The 22580-nt window shown below is 38.2% G+C and overlaps 1 protein-coding gene across 4 annotated transcripts in view; it reads right to left on the bottom strand.

Moving 5' to 3' along the window:
• Positions 1 to 4791: 4791 nt before the first annotated feature.
• The window catches only part of STAM (signal transducing adaptor molecule), a 72441-nt gene continuing 54652 nt past the window's right edge, over positions 4792 to 22580 (bottom strand). For all 4 annotated transcript variants that reach the window (XM_019035442.4, XM_063709919.1, XM_055352245.1 and 1 more), the window contains 6 exons: positions 20403 to 20491; positions 16199 to 16286; positions 15693 to 15747; positions 14964 to 15117; positions 11759 to 11934; positions 4792 to 6167 (listed from right to left, as the gene is read on the bottom strand). In XM_019035442.4, coding sequence (XP_018890987.1) covers positions 5930 to 6167; positions 11759 to 11934; positions 14964 to 15117; positions 15693 to 15747; positions 16199 to 16286; positions 20403 to 20491 — 800 coding nt within the window. In that variant the 3' untranslated portion in view covers positions 4792 to 5929. The remainder of the gene's footprint in view (positions 6168 to 11758; positions 11935 to 14963; positions 15118 to 15692; positions 15748 to 16198; positions 16287 to 20402; positions 20492 to 22580) is intronic.

The following is a 22580-nucleotide window of genomic DNA, read 5'->3' as shown; positions in this document are numbered from 1 at the left end:
GAGACACACATAGGCTCAAAATAAAAGGATGGAGGAAGATCTACCAAGCAAATGGAAAACAAAAAAAGGCAGGGGTTGCAATCCTAGTCTCTGATAAAACAGACTTTAAACCAACAAAGATCAAAAGACACAAAGAAGGTCATTACATAATGGTAAAGGGATCAATTCAACAAGAAGAGCTAACTATCCTAAATATATATGCACCCATACAGGAGCACCGAGATTCATAAAGCAAGTCCTGAGTGACCTACAAAGAGACTTAGACTCCCACACATTAATAATGGGAGACTTTAACACCCCACTGTCAACATTACACAGATCAACGAGACAGAAAGTTAACAAGGATACCCAGGAATTGAGCTCAGCTCTGCACCAAGCGGACCTAATAGACATCTACAGAACTCTCCACCCCAAATCAACAGAATATACATTTTTTTCAGCACTGCACCACACCTATTCCAAAATTGACCACATACTTGGAAGTAAAGCTCTCCTCGCCAAATGTAAAAGAACAGAAATTATAACAAACTGTCTCTCAGACCACAGTGCAATCAAACTAGAACTCAGGATTAAGAAACTCACTCAAAACCGCTCAACTACATGGAAACTGAACAACCTGCTCCTGAATGACTACTGGGTACATAACGAAATGAAGGCACAAATAAAGATGTTCTTTGGAACCAACGAGAACGTAGACACAACACACCAGAATCTCTGGGACACATTCAAACCAGTGTGTAGAGGGAAACTGATAGCACTAAAAGCCCACAAGAGAAAGCAGGAAAGATCCAAAATTGACACCCTAACATCACAATTAAAAGAACTAGAAAAGCAAGAGCAAACACATTCAAAAGCTAGCAGAAGGCAAGAAATAACTAAAATCAGAGCAGAACTGAAGGAAATAGAGACACAAAAAACCCTTCAAAAAATTAATGAATCCAGGAGCTGGTTTTTTGAACAGATCAACCAAATTGATAGACCACTAGCAAGACTAATAAAGAAGAAAAGAGAGAAAAATCAAATAGATGCAATAAAAAATGATAAAGAGGATATCACCACCGATCCCACAGAAATACAAACTACCATCAGAGAATACTACAAACACCTCTACGCAAATAAACTAGAAAATCTAGAAGAAATGGATAAATTCCTCGACACATACACCCTCCCAAGACTAAACCAGGAAGAAGAATCTCTGAATAGACTAATAACAGGATCTGAAATTGTGGCAATAATCAATAGCTTACCAACCAAAAAGAGTCCAGGACCAGATGGATTCACAGCCGAATTCTACCAGAGGTACAAGGAGGAACTGGTACCATTCCTTCTGAAACTATTCCAATCAATAGAAAAAGAGGGAATCCTCCCTAACTCATTTTATGAGGCCAGCATCATCCTGATACCAAAGCCTGGCAGAGACACAACCAAAAAAGAGAATTTTAGACCAATATACTTGATGAACATTGATGCAAAAATCCTCAATAAAATACTGGCAAACCGAATCCAGCAGCACATCAAAAAGCTTATCCACCATGATCAAGTGGGCTTCATCCCTGGGATGCAAGGCTGATTCAACATACACAAATCAATAAATGTAATCCAACATATAAACAGAACCAAAGACAAAAACCACATGATTATCTCAATAGATGCAGAAAAGGCCTTTGACAAAATTCAACAACCCTTCATGCTAAAAACTCTCAATAAATTAGGTATCGATGGGAAGTATCTCAAAATAATAAGAGCTATCTATGACAAACCCACAGCCAATATCATACTGAATGGGCAAAAACTGGAAGCATTCCCTTTGAAAACTGGCACAAGACAGGGATGCCCTCTCTCATCACTCCTATTCAACATAGTGTTGGAAGTTCTGGCCAGGGCAATTAGGCAGGAGAAGGAAATAAAGGGTATCCAATTAGGAAAAGAAGAAGTCAAATTGTCCCTGTTTGCAGATGACATGATTGTATATGTAGAAAACCCCATTGTCTCAGCCCAAAATCTCCTTCAGCTGATAAGCAACTTCAGCAAAGTCTCAGGATGCAAAATCAGTGTACAAAAATCACAAGCATTCTTATACACCAATAACAGACAAACAGAGAGCCAAATCATGAGTGAACTCCCATTCACAACTGCTTCAAAGAGAATAAAATACCTAGGAATCCAACTTACAAAGGATGTGAAGGACCTCTTCAAGGAGAACTATAAACCACTGCTCAATGAAATAAAAGAGGATACAAAGAAATGGAAGAACATTCCAAGCTCATGGGTAGGAAGAATCGATATCGTGAAAATGGCCATACTGCCCAAGGTAATTTATAGATTCAATGCCATCCCCATCAAGCTACCAATGACTTTCTTCACAGAATTGGAAAAAACTACTTTAAAGTTTATATGGAACAAAAAAAGAGCCCGCATCGCCAAGTCAATCCTAAGCCAAAAGAACAAAGCTGGAGGCATCACGCTACCTGACTTCAAACTATACTACAAGGCTACAGTAACCAAAGCAGCATGGTACTGGTACCAAAACAGAGATAGAGATCAATGGAACAGAACAGAGCTCTCAGAAATAACGTCACATATCTACAACTATCTGATCTTTGACAAACCTGAGAAAAACAGCAATGGGGAAAGGATTCCCTATTTAATAAATGGTGCTGGGAAAACTGGCTAGCCATATGTAGAAAGCTGAAACTGGATCCCTTCCTTACACCTTATACAAAAATTAATTCAAGATGGATTAAAGACTTAAACGTTAGACCTAAAACCATAAGAACCCTAGAAGAAAACCTAGGCATTACCATTCAGGACATAGGCATGGGCAATTTCCATAATTTTTATAGTTGCATAGTTTATCGTGTAGGGTGCTAATTTGTCTCACATCAACTTGAAGCTTTGGAAAAAAGATGTCTTCAAACTGAATTATACATATCACACAGGAAAGCTGTATGTATCAGAGAAAAAAGACACTGGTCTATTAAGCATTTTAAATACAAAAACTATGAGGTATAGAAACAAAGCACCAGAAGTACATGAAAAAAGGAATCTTAGGCACATAAAAAGTTCCCTCGCTGCATAGGGAAGATAGGTAACAGTGAAGGAGAAAGACGGAGTTAGAAGAGGCTGTAAAGTCACATTAGGTAAGCATTAGAAATCCTCTTACAGGTTCAGGGCACTGGTATAACATCACAGGCCATGGGCCTGTTGGCTATATATGCTAGATCGTAACTGGATTAGATTTTTTCCATTTACGTGTCACTATTTTACGGAAAACCAACCTCAAATTTTATTTTTTAAAAAAAGAGAAATAGAATTTGCTTCACAGCAGTTTACATTACAGTTATTTATTTCTCACTCTGTCTCCCAGGCTGGAATGCAGTGGCGTGATCTCGTCTCACTGCAACCTCTGTCTCCCAGGTTCAAGCAATTCTCTCGCCTCAGCCTCCTGAGTAGCTGGGATTACAGGTGCCTGCCACCACGCCCAGCTAATTTTTGTAGTTTTGTAAAGACGGGGTTTCACCATGTTGGTCAGACTGGTCTCGAACTCCTGACCTCAGATGATCCGCCCGCCACGGCCTCCCAAAGTGCTGGGATTACAGGTGTGACCCACTGCGTCCAGCCTATGTTACAGCTCGTTCATTTTATAAATTATTCTATTCCTTCAAAATAAGGACAGCTATTAATGAAAGATTTCTTGAAAGTGCAAGACCTGCAGGTTTCAGAACTTAAAGTCATTCATGATCCTAACTGGCCCCCTCCTATTTCTACCCTCGTCATGTCATTTGAAAGACAAGCCAGTGCTTCACTTTCATTGGAGTTTTTCCCCCTGGTATTTTCATTTTTAATAATGGGAAGGCATAAAATCATACAGTAACAGTTTTAAAGTACTCATCATTTAAACCTTTATAAGGCTAGTAATGTAAAAGGTAAAGAAAAATGTATATGGGTTGTAATAAGGGTAGTTTTTTCTATTCACTGTTACTTGACTTTTATAGGGCAAAAATCATAGTAGAGACTATGTCATTGATTTTCAGCATGAAAGACATCAAAATTAAAATGGGAAAATGATACATTTAACATTGGTAAACAGGAATTTATCAAAAGACAAAGAAAAATTGCGGAAAAGTATATCAGTTAAACCATAATACTCAAATTGGAGTGGAAAAGATTATAATCTGATGGATATTTATCAAAAACTAACTTATAGTATTTAAAATGTGAAATTTAACTTCAGGGCAGGGCAACATATTTTAAACACAGGAAATCAGAACACAACACTTGAGCGAAACACTTAAGTTACCCTTAAGTAATCTTACAGGTGACTAATTTCACAGGCTCAGATTTAAAACTACGGTGCTTTAAATCTGAGTCTGTGACATTAGTCACCCTTAAGATTACTGGCTAAAGATTTAATCTTCTCTCAAAAAGAAAATAAACAAGCTACCTGATTACAACAGTCTTAGAAAATAAAAATGAAATTTTCATTTATAGTATGAAACCTGTTACATCAATTCATTAAATATGATGTTCAACTCAACTTTTCAGTTGTTTAAATAGTGCTAAAATAATAGTATAGCCCAACCAGGGAAATCGTAAATATTTAAGATTACAATGTCAGTGGAAAACATTTTTCGCATGAATTAAAAGAAAAGCATTCATTTGAAAATATTCCCAAGTAAGAAGCCAAAATAATTCCATTAGAATTTTAAAAGGCCAGAAAGAGCAACCCAAAAATCCAGTTTGAAAGAAAACAATAAATATATAAACGTTAAGCAAAGCCAGGAATATAGATTACTTTGAAACATCTACTTATTTCCATTTTAATGAAGAATTAAAGGATACAATGTGTTAAAGACATATTTAAAAGACTAGCAAGGGATTAGACAGACGAATCAAATTTTGTTGATATCCCAAATAATTACAAGAGACTTCGAAAATGTAGTGTAATTCAGGTTTTCTTTCCAGTTTAAAAATTTCTATCCACTGCCTCTATCTTTGGTGTCACTGCCACCAATAAACACAGTATACAGCTTAGAAACCTAATTACTGTCTTCAACTAGGAAAAGGTAAACCAACATCATTTCTTTAAAAATAAGAAATAAAGAATGTGATCGTACTTAATTTTGTCTCATGGTCCCACAATACTCTGAAATGTCATGCCAAAATGTAAAAGTTCAAAAGGGAACATTATCATTTGCTATAATTGCACCAAAAATTTAGCTACTGTACGCTGGTGTGATGACAGCTAGTAGTATGCAGAGGCTACAGAAAGACATGTAGATATATATATATATATATATACACACACACATATATATATATCTTTAGCTCACAATTAGTAAAAGGTTCAGTTTAATGTGAAACTGAAACACACGACAACATAATGCGCCGTCATGTAAATACGCTAACAACTTTGTTTTCTTGCAGTTTAAAAGGATAGTATAATTACCTTAAATTTACACAAAACATTAAGAAATATGGTAGTTGTTTATGATTAAAATAAAATAGCAACGTAAATTAATTTAACACAGTGTTAAATATATTCACATGATCACCACTGTGATTCGAAATGGCCACTAATGCAGTTACATATCAATATATGTACATAACATTTGTCACAACAGTTTTTGTAAGTTTGACTTTCTGCAGACCAGGTTTACAAGACAAATAGCCTTGTATCAATTCTTTCATATTATGAAAGGAATTAAATGTTGTAAGTAGTTTCATTCCTCTGGGGGGGCGGAGGGGGGAAGAACCTCTAAAAAGTCAGTGTAAATTGAGAAGAGTTCTACCTTCTTGAATATTTGAACTTGTTGACCTGGAGAGATTCCTATAAGCTGAGGATAAACACATCTTAAGATAGTAATGAATCTCATAACATTGTCAGTGGCATTTAGCAGGTATCTGCCACCAAGAGGAACACCGGGTCCTATAGCAGAGCCTTCTGAGAATATGGTTGCTGTGGCTGAGGTGGCTGTTGGCTGCCTCCGGGCTGAGGCAGAGTTGATGATGTTAAGTTATAGTTTGGCACCTGGGGCATATTAGGTCCTGCATTCTGGTACAGAGTGACATCGGCAGTTGCAGCAGCAGCAGTAGCGGCAGGAGGAGGACTATATACTGGTGCCTGGCTGGGATACGTGTTTCCTTGAACGGAACTGACCATTGTACTGTGGAGGAAGAAAAACACTCAATTAGATCAATACTGATTTATAGAGCAACTACAGATAAATGGAAAAGCTATTTACTAAGCATTCATTCATATAGTCAATTCATTTAATAACCTTTTACTAAACAGCTATAATGTGCCAAACATTGTTATTTTAGGCATTGTGATATCAGGCATTGCATTAAAAATATGTGTGTTATTTAACCATTGTGTAAAAAAAGTTGGGGGGCGTGTTGCGGAAGTAAGTCTATACCACCATGGAGCGTCTGTTCTAGTGGTAGAAAAGGGTAACAAACACATGTATCGTGTGTCAAGTGGTTCTAACTGGTAAGAAGAAAAACAAAGCCCAATACGGAGGACCAAGAGCAGCTGGGGCAAGGGATTCTAGTTCATGGTAGGGTGCCTCTCCAATAAGGCAATACTTAAGCAAAGATGTGGAAAAAGTAAGCGAGTGAGCCAGATAGATTCCCTAGGAAAGTACATTTCAGGCAAACAGAAAGAAGCCTTTGAGGAGAGAAAACACCAAGCATGTTCAAGGAACAGCAGGCCACGAGTGCTGCGGCGGAGGGGGCCGCAGGGGGTGCCGAGGGGAGAGCAGTTAAGATCACCGGCAGGACTGCGGTGGTGGGGAGGGGGCTGGAGAACACACAGCACCTGATGGCCATAATAAGGACTGTGGCTTACACTCTGAGTGAGACAGAAAGACACTGGCTCGTTCTGAGCAGAAGCGTGATAAGATTCCACAGGGTTTAACGGGCTCCCTCTGGACCAGGAAAGCTGACTGCAGGTTATTACGATCCACCAGGAGAGAGCCGATCGGCAGCAGAGCCATGGCAGTAATGGTGGAGATGGGAGAAAGGGTCAGAGTCTAGATAGATTTTGAAGATAATGCCTTCAAAATATGACAATGAACAGAAGAGTCCAGAATGCCTGAGGTTTAGAACCTAAAAACTGGTAGAAATAACTGGTAGAGTGGCCATTCACTGATTTTCAGAATACTATGATGGGACCATAGTAGACTCGGCGGTGGGAGGGGTGTGGGGAAGATCAAAGTAATAATCTTGGATCTGTCAAGTTTGATGTCCAAAAAACTGGCAAGCAAAGAGAATGCATAGGCAGTCAGCTATTCAAGCCTGTTGTCCTGCATAGGCAGTCAGCTATTCAAGCCTGCTGTCCAGTGGGGAAGTGCAGAGGAGAAATACGCATCTGGGAATCCTCGGCAGATCCACGGCATTCAGAATCACCGGGCTGCATGAGGTCCCCTGGGGAGCTGCTGCAAACAGAGAAAAAGGCAGTCCATCTACTGTGCACTGGACCTTGAAGTCCAGAAGATAAAGAGGCAAGAGGCAAATGAGGCTGAGAAGAAGTGGCGGTGAGGCAGAAGGGAAAAGAGAACGGTCACCGGCAAGTGAAGAAAGCATTTCAGAAAAGAGGAGGGAATCACGAACTGTCAAATGGAGGAGGAGGAGAATGGTGAACTGACCGGGAGTCTAGCAATATGGGCATCACCAGGGTCCTTGACAAGAATGGTCCCAAAGGACTAGTGGAAGGGAAGGCCTCATAACCTCATTTCTCTTATTTCCTTGAAAATACGGAAGCACACGCTCCAATACCACACTGATCAACTCTCTGCAGCTGCACCCCTCACGTACTGAGCTTCCCTCCCGCTCCCACCGCTCCGCTGCCAGTACTCCCATCTCAAGTCCCTGCACTTGTGCACTGCTCCCATTAGAAAAAGAAAGAAAAAAATTCTTCAAAGGGTTGTCTTTATCCACTGCCTCTACTTCCTGTCTTCCTGTTTCCAACGGAATACATGCGTTTCCACTGTAAGACACTAGGTTAGCTATGTGAAGAGAAGTACTAAGATGCTGAGAATTCCCCCTACATTTGTATTAAAAATGTAAAACAAGCGATATAAAAAGCAACTGCCAAATTTTCAAAATACTGCCTATTTCTAAACTTTCCTCCAATTGTTATTTATAAATCTTTTGTTGGGAAATTCAATGCTCTTGTACTTGGCACAAATTCATTACTTCATGGTAATTTATTATAAGAGATGGTAATTTAATGCTACATTTCTCCAACTAATGTGGTGACCTAAGGCATTATTTGTCATCACTCCATATGTGTGAGATATAAAGTTGATTAGGAGATGTCAAATTTCATACTATTATTGACAATGGTATGGGCTATAATACTGCCATAATAGAGTCTATGTGCTGGGTTCTGGAGTCAGAACATCTGGTTTAGAATCTTAGCTAAGTGGGACTTCGGTTCTGTCTCCAGGTCTCAGCTTCCCCATCTATAAAATGGGGGTAATAGTTTACCGACTTCACAGGTTATTATGAGGAATAAGTTACTTTGTGTAAAGCATACAGCACAGTGCTTGGAACATACTAAATACCCCTTAAATGTTAGCATTATTGTAATCATTCTCAATTTACAGTTCCACCATCCACCCAGTTGCATGGGGCAAAACCGTGCAATTCACCAATACTTCTTTCTCTTATCTCTGCACTGCGCTGTCTCCCAACCATGTCACCCAATGTGTAATTATTTGCTAATCTCCTAAATAACTCTTTCCAATTAATAGCACTGCATCTTGCCAACAAATACTCATAATTTCTTGCCTAATATCCGTGGTCTCCCAGCTTCTAATCTTGCCCCTATGAATCCATCTACACTACTGCCATTTAAAGCCCTTTCTGAACTTTTTCATTATCCCTAAGATGGTATCCAGAACAAGCATTCTTCCACCTTGGCAGTGTCTTCAAGTATGTCTCTCGCTGCTCCCCTACACACTTTCAACCCTTGGTAAGTGTGCTGCTGGAATGCCGATACGTACCACGCCTTTCACACCTCCCATCTTTGCTCACTCCATGGGTACCATGCCATTCCAGGCTACCACATCTCTGACGTGACAGAACATCTTCCTCACTTTTTTTCTACTGGCTAAGAATAACCCTCTTGGAAAACTTCCTCAAACCCTGAGGCTCCTAAGGTATAAGGCATATATCTTTCTTTATTTATAAATCATGTTGTATAAAATTATATGTTTTTTATGTGTTTGCCCCTACTACTCAGTAAGCACCTTGAAGCTAAAGAAGACTCTCAGATGTCTAACACAGTGCCTGGCACATGCTGACAGTAGTAAACTAAAATCAGAGACAAATAAATACATAAGCTTCAGTGATCTCAAAATACTAACAGTAATTGTCACTTATTATCACCTTATAATACTACCATCACTACAGGTAGCTTTAGAAAACCGTCATCAGTGACACCTTCCCCAACTAACAATAAGACTGTCCTAGGATGACAGAAGTCTGAAAAACGGTGAGCTTTAACACCAAAATTTTATGTAACAAGAGATAGCCTCTCAGATATATATAAACTGAGGAGTGCTAAAAAACCTGCCTACCAAAAACAACAACAATCCTCACTGACCTTGATTTGCTGCTAGAAAGCTCGAGTCAAATACGCAGGACGCCTCTAGTAAGGAAACTTCTAACCCTGGCCCTCGCTCCTTCCAATTTCCTCATCCTACATTTGCTCTACCAGCAATTCCTCATTTCCCCGTTGAAACACACAAACACACATCTGTTTTTATATATTGATAAACAGATATTACATATTGTACCTTTATATATAGATATTTAAATGGCCTCTAAGCCTTTGTGAAGCCTTTGCAAGGAATTTTTTAAAAATACACCTAACTGGTCTAATATAGCACTTGAAATTGTCATTAACACTAAAACATGTATTCATAAAATATTTACTGAGTTCCTAGCCACTGTAAAACTGTGTGCTACATAGGATGGCTATAGACGTGAAAGAGACAGTGCCAGCTCTCAAGATACTGTCTTCAGTGGGGATACAAACAAGTAAAAGGGCAACTACCAGCCAGGAAACAGAAGTACACACACAGTCCTCTGACAGCACACAGGAGGAACAGTGCTGAGAGGTGGAAAAGCAAGGAAGATGTCCCAGTAAAAATGCAGCTAAGCTAACAACTAAAGAATATGCAGGAATGAGCCAGGACGAGAGGGCTAAATATTTCAAGAAAATGTTCTTCAAAAGACACCTGTTGAAATAAACATGTGTTCCTTGAAAGGTGACATTAATAGCTACACTCTACGGGCAGGGTTTGGCCTATGCCAGGGATTTCACATCCCGAATGCAGAAGCAGAGTCACACACAGAGAACAGCAGCAGGGTACCACAGCGCTACAGAACTTCACTGTTAAAGCACCTACCAACAGGTTATCTCATTCACAAGGATAATTTCCCAAGGCCCCGACCTTGAAGAATGAGTCTCAAGTAATCTCTAGTAACAAGGAAGGTAGAGCAGCATGTGACATAGTCAAACAGAGGACTAGCAGGGGAAAAGTGGCAGTTCCGGCTAATATTAAAATAGCTGCAGGGTCCTATTAAGTCAGGAACCCTAGTGTCTTCTCAACAATTCCTACCTTCTAGCCACTTTGTATCTAGTTGTAAAGCAACATACTACTCTAAGAACAGCTGTTTATTTTCCATAAGGGTATTCATTTCCACCAGATTTCAACTTAAAAAAAAATCCTGCAAGACTGCAAGCTACACTTAACACTTTTTTCTAAGATACAGAACCCACTAGGGAATGCCCTGTTTTCTGACATGTGGGCCTTGCCATCATCCCCCTTAAGGTCACTTCGGGATACTAGATCTGACAACCGAATAATGCTTGAAAATCCCCAAGCATCTCTAACACGTAACTCTTTGAGGATGAGTAGTGCAAGAGAGGGCAGTGCAGGAGCATTCCTGGGCAATCCTAACACTGCTGGAAAGGTTTCTAAAAGTTGTGCCTGTGCTACCTAGAAACTTCTGTTGCCAGCTAGAATGTCGTAACTTCTAGAATACACGTTGGTAAACTCTTAAAAGCCTATCCTTTATTTGCTTCAAGAAAAAGATTTCAGCTTAGAGTCCCATTAAAGCAGAAAAAGCACACAATAATCATTTAACTACATGACAGAGAGCACTGTAAGTAAATGGCAAAGTAAATGGGCCTCTGTCATCACATATTCAGCCATCTGCCTCCTGAGAAACAAGGGTGCTTACCTTCTTATTATCTTCTTGTTTCAAATGGGGTACCTTGCTCTAATATAAACTAAATTCCAAAACAGGGCAAAAATAAGAAAATATTTGTCTTAAAGAGACAGCTCAGAACTATATATTTTAAAATAACGGAATTTAGATTTTATACAAAATATGTGGGAAAATGACAAATTATAGTCACTAAACATAAATTTCATTAAAGACATTATCAAATATCATAGATGCAAATAAAAACAACAATAAAAACTTATGGTTATAGTAGTATTAAAAATATAAGGCTGAAACCAGATTACATGAGTTGAGCGAGTCGGGAGCAGAGGACCGGCTTGCTGGCTGGTACTGGAATACCACAGAGGCTCCACCACTCATTAGCACGAATGGGGCGGCCGCATGACGCTGACCACAGATATTTATTAGCCGGATTTTATAGTTATAGATAACTGGGGGCACTTAAACAGCTGTAACAGCACTAACTCCAAACAAGAATCAATAGTAAAATTACTTTGGGTAAGCGGCCTGAGTCTGCTGACTAGGAAGGGCTGGGTTTGCGGATGGCGGGACCACCGCCTGGCTGAGAGAAGACAGCTGCTCCGGGGGAAGACTGTAGCTCTGGAGGTGGCTCATCTGCGCGTTCCCTGCAACCAGGTAGGCACCACTTGGAGGGGGCCCTGCATACACCTGGGATGGTTAAAGAGAAATCATATTCAATTCTAAAATTTTAATAAGCATACTGAACTTTCTCTGTAGAGGTATTCAGTTACAAAAACAAGAAAAATCACCACTGTGGAATCCTTTTTTCAAAGTTATTTCTGTCAACAGGCATTTTGAAAAACGCTTTTCAATGAAATAGGCTGTTGATGGTTTTCATTTTTAGTTAAACATATGCTAAACTCATGTTATCTCCATACTGAAGCATTAAAGAAACTTATCCTGAAACTTTATACTAATCTCCCTTTACATTAAATATATTTTAATATTCTGCATGTTGGTATTTTTTAAGGAATCCCAAAGGATATTTAGAAAGTGTATTTGAACTCATTGTTTTGTAGCCGTAGACTGCAACGGATACAAGTCACATTTCCTAAACTGCAGTTTACTGAACAATAGAGCAAGCTAACTTTCTAAAGCAGGGGTCAGCAAACGTTTTTGTAAAGGGCCTGACGTAAATATTTTAAGTTTTGTGGACCATGTAGTCTCTGACACAACTACTCGGCTCTGTCAGTAAATCAGAGTGGCTGTGTTCTGATAAAAGTTTATTTAAAGCCGCCGGGCATGGTGGCTCATGCCTGTAATCCCAGCACTTTGGGAGGCCGAGGCAGGCAGATCACGAGGTCAGGAGATTGAGACCATCTTGGCTAACACAGTGAAACCCCGTCTCTACTAAAAATACAAAAAATTAGCCGGGCGTGGTGGCGGGCGCCTGCAGTCCCAGCTACTCGGGAGGCTGAGGCAGGAGAATGGCCTGAACCCAGGAGGCGGAGCTGGCAGTGAGCTGAGATCGCGCCACTGCACTCCAGCCTGGGCGACAGAGCAAGACTCCGTCTCAAAAAAAAGTTTATTAAAAAAAAAAAAAAAAACAGGCAACAGGCTGGATTTGTCTACTTCTGTATTTAAAAATGCATTTTTTTAATCTAAAGAGATTGAAGTCTTAACTACCCAAAGTCGAAAACATATAATGTCCTAATTTTCTGCAGTATTCATTAGATCCTTCCATTTAGCACTTCTGTTAAACGACAGACCCACACAGGGATCCAAAGGGTCTTCATTATAAACACAGCTATACCAGTCCTCCTAACTGTATTTTGTCATTCTTCGAAAATTGAACATGAAGGTTTTTTGCTTCCTTGTCTCAAACTGGTGATCAAGACTCTAAAGCAGGTGCCCTCTAGCCCCAAGTTTCTTGGGCCTAGCTGTTCATCTACAGGGTGCTGGCCCCTCATTCTGGTAAACGTTAATCTGAACACAGTCCGTGCCCACTTTACATGGAAAAAATGGAGTATCTGGCTAGTTTTGTTTTTATTTATTATTATTATTTTTTGAGATGGAGTCTTGCTCTGTTGCCCAGGCTGGAGTGCAATGGCACGATCTCGGCTCACTGCAACCTCCGCCTCCCGGGTTCACGCCATTCTCCTGCCTCAGCCTCCCAAGTAGCTGGGACTATAGGCACCCACCACCACGCCAGGCTAATTTTTTTGTATTTTGAGCAGAGACAGGGTTTCACCATGTTAGCCAGGATGGTCTCCATCTCCTGACCTCGTGATCCACCCGCCTCGGCCTCCCAACGTGCTGGGATTACAGGTATGAGCCACCGCACCCGGCCAGTATCTGGCTAGTTATTCCCTATAACCTCACCTCACCGTGATGAGTTTGTGAAAAGGGGGTCCTTGAAATAGTTGCTTGGGGTGAAAAGGAAGCAAAGGGCTCTACACTGCATTGCATGCATTCTCATGTAAAGGAGGGAAAATTCCAGATTAAAGTAGTTTTTAAATTATGGAAATATATTTTGTTGGTTTGTAATAATAAAAACAGGTTTTTACCTCATTTTTTTTTCACTGCATTTAAGTTTTCCTTTTAAGGATAACTAGAAGTTCATTAGATATTTAAGAGAGTTTTCTTAGCTCTAAAGCACTTTGTGTTTTTTACGAAACTACTTTATTGAGAAATGTCTGACCTGCAAAAGGCTATACATATTGAGTGTACACAACCTGATGAAGAACTAAGGTTCTTAAGTACATAATTACATACGAAGCTTTAAAAATATGGGCCCCGGCCGGGCGCGATGGCTCACACCTGGAATCCCAGCACTTTGGGAGGCCGAGGCGGGTGGATCACGAGGTCAGGAGATCAAGGCCATCCTGGCTAACACGGTGAAACCCCGTCTCTACTAAAAATACAAAAAAATTAGCCCGGCGTGGTGACGGGCGCCTGTAGTCCCAGCTACTCGGGAGGCTGAGGCAGGAGAATGGCGAGAACCTGGAAGGCGGAGCTTGCAGTGAGCTGAGATTGCAGCACTGCACTCCAGCCTGGGTGACAGAGTGAGACTCCACCTCAAAAAAAAAAAAAAAAAAAAAAAAAAAAAGGGCCTCAACCCTGAGGATTCTGATTCAATAGGTCTGGAGTGGGACGGATATATCTGTAATTTTTTTCAAAAGTGTGATGGCTGATTCTGCTGCATACCCCTATATAAAAGCTATTTCCTTTAAACAACAGCAACAAAAAAAATCTATTAGCATAATTAGTATATTATATACTGTAATTGCCAAGTAAAAAAATTCTGTTAAACTTTATTTTAATTTTAAACATTAGTTTTAGAAAGTTTCAAACAGCTATTCCAAATAATCTCAAATGCATTTGAGAATTTATTTATTTATTTATTTATTTTAGAGACAGGGTGTCGCTGTTGCCCAGGCTAGACTGCAGTGGTGCGAACACGGCTCACTGCAGCCTCGACCTTCTGGGCTCAAGCTATCCTCCCACCTCAGCTTTTCGAGAGCAGGGACCAAGGAACATGCCCCAGCCTGGCTCATTTTTTTTTTTTTTTTTGGTAGAGACAGGGTCTCACTATGTTGCCCAGGCTGGTCTTAAACTCCTGGTCTCAAGCAATCCTCTTGCCTTGGCCTCCCAAATTGCTGAGATTACAGGCGTGAGCTACCACACCTCACTGTGCATTTGAGAATTTAAAACAACATGGGCTTCTAAAAGCTTACCTGAGAACCAGAAACACCAGACGACTGCATATAATATGGCTGATTCTGTAACTTTGCATACATGGAATACATCGGATCTTCGTTCATTAACTTGGTATATAAGGAAAGGGCCTCCATCACTTTCACATTAAGTTCTGAGAGTTCTGAATGTTTTCTGAAACATGACACAATAATTTGAAGCATAGCTGTTACTAAAATGATATAATGCTCTAAATAATGATACATCAAAATATCAAAAATAGCAAAAAGTAGTACTAGTAGACATTATTAAAAATTTCACTTATAACAAAAATATCCTGCATTTTAGCCCTGAAGCAACCCAAACTGTTTAAGGTTTACGTGCTGTGCTGAGGGAACTCCGGCTTATCGTACCTGACTGTACCAGAAATATCTTGGTTTCCCTAGTTACTAACATATGGGTCATTTGTGAGCTCTGGTAATGCCACTTCAGCAAAGAGAATTACGCAGCTAGCCCTTGTTTTTAAAACGACCTATCTATGCTGGTCCTTTTGACTATATTGCAAAAGTCGATCAAATCCTCACTTTAAAAAAAAGGACAAATGAGTCTAATTCTCCACATCTAGCACAAGACACGTGAATGAGAGTTGGTTCCTCCACAATATTTCTTTTTTTTTTTTTTTTTTAAAAGGCAGTTATAGCCCACTTTGCAGTACAGTGATAGCTTCAGGAAAGAAGGTACACAACATAAATGCACCCATGTTCTTTTACCTATCAATATCTTCCAGCTTTTCATCAATGAGAGGTCCCATCTGGTGACACATTGCTAAAATGACAAGATGTGAAGAAATATAAGAAAGTACAAGAAAAAAAAATGTGAACCTTTGATAGATATTTGTATAATTTAAGGAATAAAAGATTTAATTTGGAGTAATAAAAATATACATTCTTTAACCTTAGTCTACAGAACCCAAAATTGATTTTCTTAAAGTATAATGGTGACAACTTAATCTAAAATATTAATCTCAAAATCTTAAAGTGCCATTTTTCATTTTACCAGATTCTAAAATGTTGAACAGAACACTTAGTTTGGATAGAAAATTATAAGAATTCAAATTCTACCCAAGGTTTCAACTGCATATGAGAGTGAGCCTGGGTCAAGGAGAAGTGAGAAATGTTCCATTTTTAATATTATCCTCAAAACCCATTCTTTAACAGGACACCAGTTATTAACCTCTAACTACTCTTTATTTGCAAGGTAAATAGAAAAGTTTTACCTTCAAGATGAAGCAGCTCTGGTAGGTCTGGCTGATCATCACTGGGGTCTGTACTTTGCAGCATCTGTAGCAACTGGTCCATTTTATCCTACAGGAATTAAGTACTTAATATAAAAAGCTACCAACCTTTAGGCAACTTTATGTTTTCACTTTATTATCAACTAGACAAACTTTTGAAATTCCTAGTTATGGAGACTCCAATTTTGCTTTTATGTTTTCAGTGTCCCATGTATTTATTCTCTCTAGTATTGCACGAAGTCAGAGCCTTGAAAGTGCTTCCTATATATTTTTGAAACTGCTCAGGAGGCTGAGGTGGGAGAATCACTTGAGCCCAGGAGGTCAAGGCTGCAGTGAGCTATGATCTCACCACTGCACTTCAGTCTGGACAACAGTGCAAGACCCTGTTTAAATAAATAAATAAACCAACCAACCAACTGCTAACAGAGATTCTCTTAAGCGAGAAGAAATCAAGCCACATTTAAACTTACAATGCGTGAGTTCTTCCACCTCTTATGTCATGCTAGAGGATTTTGCTTTGTTTCGGAGCAGCTTTAGCTTAGCCATGCCAACAAGTGTACTATCCATCTCAAGATGGCATTGCTTATGACTAACAACTTGTCATTCCTTCTTGCCCATGGTGAATACAGCAGCTGTTTCAGTAAGGCAGAGCTCAGCTGTATCACAGCTGCTCTTCTAAGTGGGACTCTTAGGGTTTATTCCACATTTTCTTTCTACCAGTGTTTCAGTTGGTCATAAAAGGAAGGAGGAAGACTAGTGGTTTCTCTACTTTCCTATTTGGGAGAGGCTGGAAGGTACCTCAAACCAGTGACACAGATCTATTGTTGTACAGACCAATGGAATGAATGAAACCATTATTACATACACACATCTATAGGATATATAAGTATATATGTATTTATGTTTTTTAAAAAATCCAAACAGATCTACTTTACCATGACTACTACTAAAATAATTACAAACCTTTCTCCATGCATGGTTTTTACATGGTTATGCTACTATATATAGGTACACAGGGCAAATAAAGACTACTAATTCTAAGCAAAGTAATTATTTAAAATTTAAAAACTATGCTCTGTGTAAAAGGAAAATAGCTTGAGAAACGAATTAACCATCAGAGAGTGAAAGTGACATAAGTATGCTAAAAAAAAAAAACTCTTCCCAAGTCAAAATAATTCTGTTTTTTTGAAATGGATACCAATTTTCAATGTAAATTATTCACAATTTTCATTTTAAGCAGTCTTAAAAAACAAAAGCACATGTCAAGAAAGTTTGCCTACCACACACAAAAAAAGGTCAAATGAAAGTGAGAGTCCATTAACACACAGATGGTTTCCGTTTTGTTTGCTTACAGAACACTACACAATATTTAAAATTATTTAGTGTCAAAGAAGTAGGGTTTCTAGATAGTTGATTAGTCTGCTTCTGCAAGTATTTTCTTTTTTTTTTTTTTTTTTGAGATGGAGTCTTACTCTGTCTCCCAGGCTGGAGTGCAGTGGCATGATCTTGGCTCCCTACGACCTTCCGCCTCCCAGATTCAAGCGATTCTCCTGCCTCAGCCTCCCCAAGTAGCTAGGATTACAAGCGCGCACCACCACGTCCAGCGAATCTTTGTATTTTTAGTAGAGATGGGGTTTCACCATGTTGGCCAGGATGGTCTCGATGTCCTGACCTCGTGATCCGCCCACCTCGGCCTCCCAAAGTGCTGGGATTACAGGCGAGAGCCACTGCGCCTGGCCAGCATTTTCTTATATAATGCAATCAGCCAAACATCACTTCTCCTAGCCCAGGTGGATTCCTCGCCCTTAGCACAGTCTTCCACAGTCTGTTTCGCTCTTCAAATTTTGTTTCTGCCTCCCATAAAAGATTGCTAAAAGCCCATAAACCCCTTCACATATTTCAAAGGTAACATCTCATTTCTTATACGCTTAAAATGTTACAAAGGATAAGATTCCCAGGACATTAAGTGTTGACATTTTAAAATAAAATAGTCAAAAATTCCTTTAAATATAGCCAAAGGAATTTAAACACCATAGCAATCTGCACTCACCATTACCATTCAAACAACAGTCTCTGTCATGTATTTCAAATTGTTTTTCTCCTTGAACTTATCATATTTCTACTCAATTTCCCCTCCAAAATTTTATCCTAATATACTTGAAAGTTTTCTACTGATGACCATATGGGATTTCTTTGCACTAAAAGTATGTAAACTGATAATACTCTCAGTGTCAGATTCATTCATATGTATAAGGTAATTATTATTATTAATATACAAAGGGTCAAAACAACATTAACTATATTTCAAGTTTTGAAAAGTAAAATGAGCCAGGATTCAGCACCAGTTCTATTCCTATTTTTTGTTGTTATAGTTGAAAGTGAGGAGAAATTTTGTTCATATAATCAAGCTATTATAGCAATTTCATTAAGTTCTTTTGGTATCTTCTGAAAGATGGAATGGAATGACAGTGTTCTGTCATTAAAAATTATTTTTAATGATCTACTAGCTGAAAATTCATTTTGGTCCTATTTTTTAAAAACAAAAAATATGGAACCATCTCAGCTGTGTTAACTAGTCATTAGAGCCATTACTTTCTTAATACCAAAACCAGTATATGAAATCATCCCTGGTAATTCTTATACTCTGAGGCAATGTACCACAGTAATCTTCACTACGGGCAAGCGGTAAGCCTTTCTTCCGTAAAGTTGGAGAGAAGAATTGAAAAGGGAGAGGAGGGGGGTAAAAACGAAAGATGGTAGGAGAGAATGTTCTTGGGCAGATCAATTTTAGGAAAGAATGCCATGGTAACTGAGGATCTGAAAAGATTCTCTTTAAATTATCCATACCAAGGGCCAAGCAAACTTTTTCTGTAATGGCCCGCCAGTAAATATTTCAGGCTTTGCAGGCCATATGATCTCTGTTGCTACTACTCAATTCTTCCACTGCAGCACAAAAGCAGCCAAACAATATATAAACAAATTTATCTGTGTTCCAATAAACACGCAACAGGCTAAATTTGGCCTAAGAGTTTGCCAACTCCTGATCTATACAATGTGACACTTGAAAAATCCTTAATGGTTTTCTAGTTGCATAATTTAATGTATTATTAACTCAACAGTTATGTTAATATTATTTTTAAAACATGGTAATAAGTTTGAGTAGAAAAAGACAACCACAAACATACTTTTTATTTTTTCATAAACACGCTTAAAGATGAAAAAGGTAGCCAGTTTTAATCTTTTCTTTATATGCAGTAACAGCAGATATTTCTATAAAACTTAACTAAATAGGAGTGATTAACTTAATTCAAGAAATCTCAAATTTAAATCCCAGTAATACCAATTTGGGTACCATTATGTGGCTCCAAAAAGTATGGTGTGTCACCAAGTTGATATTATATTTTTTAGCATAATTACTAAAAATATACATTGTTTCAGGTGTGACAATGACATATGAAGACATTTAATATAAAATTAGCGTAAGCTTTTCCTCAAATACTAGAAAGTGTTCAATACAAGGAGGAATCATGAATCATCTCCAATGATATTCAATATATTAGCACTGCTTTCATGCAATGATTTATGTAGAAGTAATTTAATGACAATTTTATTTTTACAACAGTAATTTATTTGTTTCAATAGATAGTCAATGAGTGTCCCTTCCTCAGTAAGGTGCAAACAATCTTAATATCCTTGTTGAGTATGCTGGGAAACAGGAGTTCTCGCATGATATGAATAGGAGTGTAAAAACCTGTTTTGCTCAACAATTTGACAGTATCTATTAACATGGAAAACACACAAATCCTTCAACTCAATAGTTTCACTCCTGAATATCTACCCTAAAGAAACACAAAGATAGATGTTCAAAAAAAAAAAAATCTCACTACAACACTGTAAAAACTGTAAACAACCTAGGCATTCAACAATAGATTAAATAAATCATGGTAAGGCCACTCTACAGAATATTCAGCAGGAATTTAAAATAATGAGGCTCTGGCACGGCAAACAAAGGACTGGAGAGGAAGTTTCAGAAAACAGTCTGCATCGTCTATATTGCTTGAATTTTTAAAAAAAAATACAAAAATTTTTACAACAAAAAAACTCAAGTAATCAATTTTTTCTTAAAGCAAAACCATTTAAATTTCAATACAAAGTACTAACTCCTATCACCATGGAAACCACTTACTTCATCAATAAAGGCTGGTTCCGGCTCTGGTTCTATTGTCTCTACCTGAACATCATCACTAAATTGTACCGTCTTCTTCTCTGTTTTAACTGTAAGATATGTAAAAGTTATCTTTTTTTAATAATACATTTAAAATTCTACTTTAAAGCACTTTAACTTCCAAGACAGATTTGGGGATTTTTCTTATATTCCCAGCAAGCTAAAAGGCGCAATTTAAGAAATAACTGAGTTGCAGATTTTGGCAGTAATAACAGAACATTACTTTATGAAATTGGATTTCTTAATTTTCTCTTGTAAACATTTTACAGTTTCCATAAAAAGAGATTTCACTAATAATAAGAGTTGTATTTCTGAAAAAAGGTTAACCACCTACTACATATCAGAGTTTAGTAAGCTGGAGGACAAAAGCAAAGTTTTACAATGGCCTAAGTGAATTCTGCAATTTAAAATAAACCCTCTTTTTAAATTACCAATCCTTCAAGAAAAAATCTCATTTGGTAGAAAAAAAAAATCTGGTTTGATAGAAAATCCACACTACTCCAATGTAATGAATGGGAAAATCAGCTATATATTATCTGGCATGCCACTTAGGCGTTTAGAGAATGACGTCCATGCCAGTGGAGAACTTTGCAAGTGGCCTTGGCAGGGATCTCAGTTTTCCAACAAATCAGCCTGTATTTTCTAGTTATATAATATTATTATTTGACATTAAAAAGTGGTCATTGAGGGATCAACAATTCATTGGCCAGAAGCACAGATTTCTCCTACTCACCAAAGCAATCTTTAAAAACGATTTAACATAACAGTAGCTATGTAACAACCTCCAAATACTACTGAAAGGCATATACAACTCTACTAAACAAACTTCCTTTCTATATTTTTAATCCTTGCATCAATGTGGTCAATCAATTCATAAAAATATTAAGAATCATGATGGAAAGGAAGATAGGAGGGGGCAATTTAAGGAAGGGAAATAATGTTTATTAAACTATTGAATATGCTTGATGGAATACTACATTTCCTCCAATGAATCTCCCAATCTTATGAGATATGCCCTTTTTATAAATAAAGTAGTTTGGAAAGATTAAAAACTTTTGTAAAAGAGAAAGCTAATAAATGACAAAGCCTGGATTTGAATACCAATCTATCTTGCTCTACTAGCCCATACTCCTGAAACCTGGCCTGTGCCGGTGATTTTACCCCGAGAACATGAAGTCCAATCACTTGGGTACTCCGTGTTGTGTGCTTCTGCATAACACAGAAATAGCTTAATTTCCAACCTAAGAAATATAATCATTCCATTCAAGTCACCAAAAGCAAAATTCTACAGCTGATTCATTTTCCTATAAAGGAAAAGAAACACCTGCTGCAGACATTTTGCTTTTTATATCTTGAGCTATTACAAGTAGAAAGCTGGGATAGCACTGCATTGGCCATTACCCGTAAGAAAACACATGGCAGACTTCATATTCTAACAGCTCTTGACGCACAAGTTTGCAGCCCCTTTTCTCACAGGAACTAATACTATGTGTGTGTAAAAAAAATATTATTTATATACAATATATAACAAAGGGATTTCACAATATTTTACTGTATCTCCAAACCAAAAGCAAGCTAAATAGGGCAGCTATTTCTCTTTGACAGGCTAAGTGAAATAGACTTCTATTTCCTCAGAAGAATGATGCTCTGGGAATCATGCCAGCACCTGTTCTCCATGCTTGAGAACTACAACCCCATTACATAGGCTCTGATGCTTCAGTTTCTCTTTTAGATCATCCAGAGTGAAAAACATGAGAAAAACTAGAAAACTCATATTGAAGCTGCATTGCTATATGACTTTAAAAAAAAAAAAAGATGAAATGGCTCCAGGATCTACATGAGATCCTTGACCTTATCTTGAACAGAACTCCAAGCAATTCTATCCTCTCCAGGAACTGATTCAGGACAAAAAAATAGTCCAAAAACAAACAAAACATCATTACCAGCCCAGGTTATTAAAAAGTCAGCACACTACGCAATGCCATTTAAACAAGGTTGACATGTTTTTGAATTCTCACAGACAAAGAAAACATCATTGAAAGACTGGGTCTCACCAATCTGTCTCTATAAAAATGACACCAGACACCCTGGCAATAACTATGACAGCACACCATTTTCTTAAAGATCTGTAATTTCTGG

This window comes from Gorilla gorilla, chromosome 8, assembly GCF_029281585.2.
Source record: "Gorilla gorilla gorilla isolate KB3781 chromosome 8, NHGRI_mGorGor1-v2.1_pri, whole genome shotgun sequence".
NCBI classification, from domain to species: Eukaryota; Metazoa; Chordata; class Mammalia; order Primates; family Hominidae; genus Gorilla; species Gorilla gorilla.
Note: the sequence above shows the minus strand (reverse complement) of the source record. Positions and strands in the feature narration are given on the sequence as shown.